At 36.8% G+C, this 6,544-nt stretch overlaps 1 protein-coding gene across 1 annotated transcript; it reads left to right on the top strand.

Moving 5' to 3' along the window:
* Positions 1-927: 927 nt before the first annotated feature.
* Positions 928-5,439, top strand: LOC113334324 (the record flags this gene model as incomplete). Its single annotated transcript, XM_026580609.1, has 7 exons — positions 928-1,817; positions 1,883-2,444; positions 2,503-2,614; positions 2,663-2,888; positions 3,030-4,228; positions 4,396-4,656; positions 4,783-5,439. Coding segments are annotated over exons 1-7 (3,907 nt in total), but the record flags the coding sequence as incomplete, so codon positions are not given.
* Between the last annotated feature and the right edge of the window lie 1,105 nt (positions 5,440-6,544).

Genomic DNA, 6,544 nt, shown 5'->3' with positions numbered 1-6,544 from the left:
TGCTTTTTTTTAACTCAATATTCCGAAACCATTTGAGCTATTCCCGATCAATTCAACACAGGCTATCTTCTATGTTGATGAAAACTTCTCCAGGGAAAATCTTGAGTTCCAGTTCATTGTAAACAACATGGCTATTCTGTGTTCCGATGACATCACAAGATTTGGGGTAGTGTGGCAGAACATCATTATTTTTTTAACATTGAAATTGTGGGAATTCCGTTTCATTATTGGTCTTTGAAACTCATTCATGCTATTGGTGAAATCTGTGGTGAGTTACTTTTGATCTACAAACATACCCTTAAGCTTTCCAACCTTCAATCCATGCGAATGAAGATCAGAAATATGAATGGTATTAATGCAATCCTACGAGTAATCAAGATCTTTTGTGGTAATCAAATGTTTACTGCACATATTCCAATAACTGGAAAGTCTTCTCACGCTGACTGTAGTTTCATAATCACACCGTTGAGAGGTCAATATCCCTGCATATCAGTTACACATGATTTGCGGGATATCATTAATACCAAAAAAAGGAAGACTCACCAGAATGCCAATATAATAGCGGATGCATCCAGGGAATATTCTCAGTCAAGGGATTCTGGTGCTAATATCACGGAAGTTAAAGATGTTAGTAATTCTACGGTGGTTAAAAAAATCAGGAAAAAAAGGAAAAAAAGATCGAGAAAAGCCACATGAAAGTCTGTAGTCCAGGTATGGAAAAAAGTCCAATATGCGAAGCTATCATCCAATGTATCTGCAGTGGCAACTGATGTGGATGATGATATGGACATTGATGTGGTGAGTCATACGGCATCCTTCAAACTCACAGTCCCATAAATAATTGCAGTAGAAGATTGTCCGACTGATTTCAAAATCAATGCAGTTCATGCAACAGATAATTCGATCCATGCATATCAAACAGATATTATGATACCTGAAGTAGTAGAATCTGTTGAACCTGTAGCCTTCAACCTCAAAACAATCATCCATGGCCTTCTTCAATACCCGAAACCTACATCCATTCACCTACAATACCCTAAACCAACATCTGTCAACTTTCAAAACCCTAAACCTATAGCTTTCACCTATCAAAACCCTAAACAAACATCTCTTCATCTACCAACTTCATTCAAACACCTAAAAGAAGTTACGAAAGTTTACGGAAGCAGCAACAACTTACTGCAGCCACAGATTGCATCACCACATCATACAAGGACTCAGATTTCAATTCCAATTTGTATAATAAAAGAAGTTAAACGTCTCTTTGCACTGGGTGTTACACTGGGTATTGGATTACCATCAATGGAAAATCACACAAGGAAATACCTCATCTCTAAGGTATCAAATTCAGGTCCTGTCCTCAAACCAATTCCAACATTACCAATAAAGAAACAAATACATAAGGATTATGTTGTTCAAAACTTTATCAGTATAGAGAATGTTGATATTGTACCTGTGCATGAAGAACGAAAAATATCTTTACCCTTATTGGGTTTGGAATATTCTTTTCTATCTTTGAAAGACGCCAGCAAAAAAACAACAGAAGAAATTCCACCAGGCTTTGAGCATGCAGCAAAAGAATTCGCATATGACACTGATAGTACTTCACTGGAATACCCACCGGGCTATGAGCTAGTAGCACCAAACTTGGTAGATGATAATGTTTCATATGGTAATTCTTTAGCAGCAAACCTCTCGGATGATACGAGTTCTAATGATCACTTAGTTCCGGTTATACCAAGAAAGTTGAGTAATGAGCTAAGAAGACTGGGGATGTCCATTGAGGTGATTTCTTCACCAACATCCAGAACAAAGAGGTCAGTAAATTCAAGGGGAAAAGTTTGTTTTAAATGAATCTTAAAATTCTTACTTGGAATGTAAGGGGATTGAACTCCAATAGAAGAAGAACGGTGGTTCATAAATTCCTACAGATGATTAGAGCTCCTATCATTATTCTTCAAGAGACAAAGATGATGCAATGTTCCTCTTGGGATATTAAGCAAATATGTGGTTCTAAGAATGTAGGTTGGACTCTACAACAATCGGTAGGAAATTCCGGTGGCATGTTAATTCTCTGGGATAGAGATTTTTTGGAAGTAAGTGACTCACTTGTCGGTGACTACACGCTTTCAATTTTATGTAAAAATAAGAATGATAACTTCCAGTGGGTGCTTACAAACGTTTATGGACCAAACCATTCAGTGGAAAGGACTGAATTTTGGATAGAACTCGATAACGTTTGTAGATATTGGATTAATATTCCATGGTGTATTGGGGGTGACTTCAACACAATTGTGAAGTGTGGTGAAAAAAAGAATTGTAAGAGGATTACAAGAAGTATGAGAAAGTTCAACACATTTATAGTTGAGAACGATCTCATTGATTTGCCTCTGAAGGGTGCAAGATACACTTGGTCGAATGGACAATCAAATCCGGTTATGCAGGTTAGACAGGTTTCTCATTTCCCCATCTTTTGAACAACATTACCCTTTCGTTACCCAGTTAGCTAAAGCCATACCTACATCCGATCACATTCCACTCCTTCTATACATTTCTGACCCTTCCTGGGGACCTAGTCCTTTTAGGTTTGACGCTATGTGGTTCATGGAGAATGGTTTCTTACAATTACTGGAAGATTGGTGGCTTTCTTTTTGTTTTGCAGGTACACCTAGTACAGTGCTTTGGTTGAAGTTAAAGGCACTTAAGGAAAAGCTAAAAGTCTGGAACAAAGAAGTTTTTGGACACACAACCACAAAGCTCAATATCATTCTCTCGGATTTTCAAACTCTAGATTTGCTAGGAGAAGATAATGTTCTCACAGAAGAAGAGCGAAATGTGCATCTACAAAATAAAGTGGAATTCGAAAAGATTTCTAAAATGGAGGAGACGTCATGGAAAATTAAATAAAAAACCAAATGGCTACAAGAGGGAGACCGAAACACTTCATTCTTCATCAGCAATGCCTCTGCGAGACGTAGATACAATAGAATAAGGCAATTATACGTCGGCAATGAACTTGTGTCTGATAGGAAGAGGTTACAAGAACATATTGTGGGTTTTTACAAGACACTTTTCACTGAAGAAGAAATTATTAGGCCTGATTTAAAAGGGATTGATTTTGATTCCATCACTGCTACAGAAGCTATTATCTTATATTCTGATTTTAGTGAAGATGAGGTCGTACGTGCCATCAGGGACTTAGGAAATGACAAAGCTTTGGGTCCAGATGGATTTCCAATTATTTTCTTTCAGAAGTGCTGGCATTTCATCAAAGGATATTTTATGGCTACGGTGAATAAATTTTGTACCACAGGTAATATTAATTCTAAGCATAATTCTACTTTTATTACTCTTATACCGAAAAAGGATCACATCGAAACAATCAAGGATTGTAGACCTATATGTCTCCTTACTAGTGTTTACAAGATCATTGCCAAGGTGTTATCCACGAGACTTAAACTTGTCATGGATAAACTCATATCCCCGGTGCAATGCGCGTATATCGAAGGCAGACAAATTATCGATGGTACCCTAATAGCCAACGAGTTGGTAGATTCTAGACTAAGGTCTGGAAATGCTGGAATTTTATGCAAAATTGATCTGGAGAAGGCGTTTGATAGAATAAATTGGAATTATCTTGAATCTGTGCTTATTCAAATGGGGTTTACCTCAAAATGGCGCAACTGGTTGAGGTTTTGTTATGCTACTTCATCATTTTCAGTTTTAATTAATGGATCTTCTTTTGGTTGCTTCACAAGTACAAGGGGAGTTCGACAGGGTTGCCCCGTTTCTCCTCTTTTGTTCAACATTGCGATGGAGGGTGTTTCCAGATATATAGATAGAGTTGCGAATCAGGATCTTTTCAGCGTTTTCTCAGTCACACCTACAAGTACCATAGTGAATCACCTTCATTATGCAGATGATACGATTTTCTTTGTTGAAAATAACAAGGAGCAATTACATAATCTGTTTTCAGCTTTACAGTGTTTTGAGTACATTGCAGGTTTAAAGGTAAACACTACCAAGACAAGGCTTATTTCTGTTGGAGAAGTCCCAAACTTAGCCTTGTGGGCTGAGGAATTCGGTTGTGCAATAGACTGTTTACCTTTCCAGTATTTGGGAATGCCGTTAGGTGCTAAGTCCAGTTCGAAGAGAATTTGGGACCCAATTATAGAGAAATTCGACGCCAGATTATCCGTCTGGAGACGTATTTCTTTATCAAAGGGAGGTAAGCTCGTTCTTATCAAATGCATCTTGTCATCTCTTCCAACATATTATTTTTCGTTGTTCAAAGCACCAATTTCTGTTATTAAAATCCTCGAAAAGAAGATGCAAATTTCTTATGGGAATATAAAGATGGAGTAAAGACTTCTCATTTGGTTAACTGGAATTTAGTCTGCGCTACTAAAGAAAAAGGCGGCCTAAGTGTGTATAACCTGAGATTAATGAATTTATCTTTGCTTGCAAAATGGTGTTGGAGGTTTGGTGTCGAAAAGAGAAAGCTATGGTACAAGATAATAGAGGAGAAATATGGCTCAGAGTTTTCTTATTGGAATCCCGGTAACATTGCTACAACATATGGTACCTCTTGTTGGCGAGCCATTGCGGAAACTGCTAATCTTGTGAGTTCCAATTCTACCTTATACTTACATTCAGGTAGTTTAATTTCTTTTTGGAATGACATTTGGTGTGGAGATTTGTCATTAGCAAAAGCACATCCTAATCTCTATAAGCTTTCCCGGGATAAACATATAACAGTTGCTGCAATGATATCTTTATAAGGTGGTTGGAAGTTTGATTTTAGGCGTGTTCTTTCAAATACAGAGGTGGTGGAATTCGCTACACTACTTACCATTATAGGGGACAATCCACCTACTCAAGATGATCTGAAGGATACTCGCAGATGGAAACTTAACCACACGGGAGTTTTTACTGTGAAATCACTATATGCTAAATTAGTGGCAGAAGATGGAGTTAATCACTTTCCTTATTCGTTCATTTCGAAGACGGCAATACCACCAAAGATTAATATCTTAATGTGGTGTTTGATTCACGGTAAACTGAATACAATTGATATCTTGCAACACAAAGCTATGGATCTTCATAATTCTTGTGTTCTGTGTGGAATTGGTGTAGAATCTCAGGATCATTTATTCTTACATTGTAAGATTGCTTATAAGATTTGGTCGATCATTCTGCTTAATACAGGTTGGAGTTGGGTTTTACCGGGTTCCATGAGAATTTTGGCAGAAAGTTGGCACCATAATCATTTTTCCCGTACAGGGAATTATATTTGGGATCTAATACCAGCAGCGGTTGTTAATACAATTTGGAATGAAAGGAATTGCAGACGTTTTGAGGAACAATATATTTACAAAACAGATGATGATCTGGTTTTGTCTGTCAAATCCTCTATTTTAGTTTGGGCAACAGCAACAGGTACACAAGATTTTGTGTCTTCACAGATTCAAAATTGGAACTCTATCTTCTTGTAATTTGCTTATTTGTCCTTTTCTGTTCTACCTCTGGTAGATTTACATGTACATTCTTCTTCTCTAAATAAAATTTCTCTTTCGATCAAAAAAAAAAAAAAAAAATGAAATTGTTTTGACTAGAAAAGTTTTTCTTTCATGGAACCTCAAAATGATAAAATCAAGTAAATTATTAGTAGCCAATTTAAGTAGCACCCGATCATTCATTTTCTTAGATGCTGCCATGGATTAGGAGCAACTATTGAATCTCTTTGATTCTAACTGGTCATGCAATCGATATCATCACATCCCATCTCCTATTCATCCTTTCGCTTCTCTCGATTCACTTCTAAGACAACAAGTACAAACAAGTTCGGAAAGGATATTTGAAAAGAAGATGAACTGAAACCTGAATCATCATCAAGCGACACTAGAGCAGCTTCAACGAAATCGACCGTGAGGAAAAAATTTCTAGTGAAGTGTTTTTCTTAGTTTGTGAAAGGACATGGAAAGAAATGAAAATAACAAAAAGGGCCTACGTTGAATACCATAGCTTTGCCGGCAATAGTTTACTAATAGAAATAAAAGCAAATAAATTTGAACGTTAGAGATCTTCATCCAACGGACTGTATGCTGCTTGCTTATTAAGCTGCCCGCGCAGGTGCGCGGGACAGCACTGCTCTAAGTTGATTATACAAATAAGTTGATTATACAATAAGACTTTCTAATGAATCGGAAAGGAAAAATTTGGAAAAACTATTTTGTCGAAAATATTTATAATTTCACAAGTAACTCAATATACACATGCAAATTATACGTGGGCTAAAACAAAAATAATAATGAGATCATCCATTTCACAAATTTCACCTAGGCTATATGGCCTTACTTTGCGGCTTCTAAGGTCCGTACTTTGCAACGGCTGGCAATCTAGAATTTTGACATGGTTGGTTTATCACCAAACATATTCGGCAAAGTGCGGTTAAAAGTAAAAAAAACGAACTATTAAATGAGGCTATTTATCTTACTGTATAAAGGGAACACCCCTTAGTTTTTTGTTTTTTTTATCAGCAAAG

This window comes from Papaver somniferum, unplaced genomic scaffold (genome assembly GCF_003573695.1).
Source record: "Papaver somniferum cultivar HN1 unplaced genomic scaffold, ASM357369v1 unplaced-scaffold_136, whole genome shotgun sequence".
NCBI classification, from domain to species: Eukaryota; Viridiplantae; Streptophyta; class Magnoliopsida; order Ranunculales; family Papaveraceae; genus Papaver; species Papaver somniferum.
This window is presented reverse-complemented; position numbering and strand designations above follow the sequence as displayed.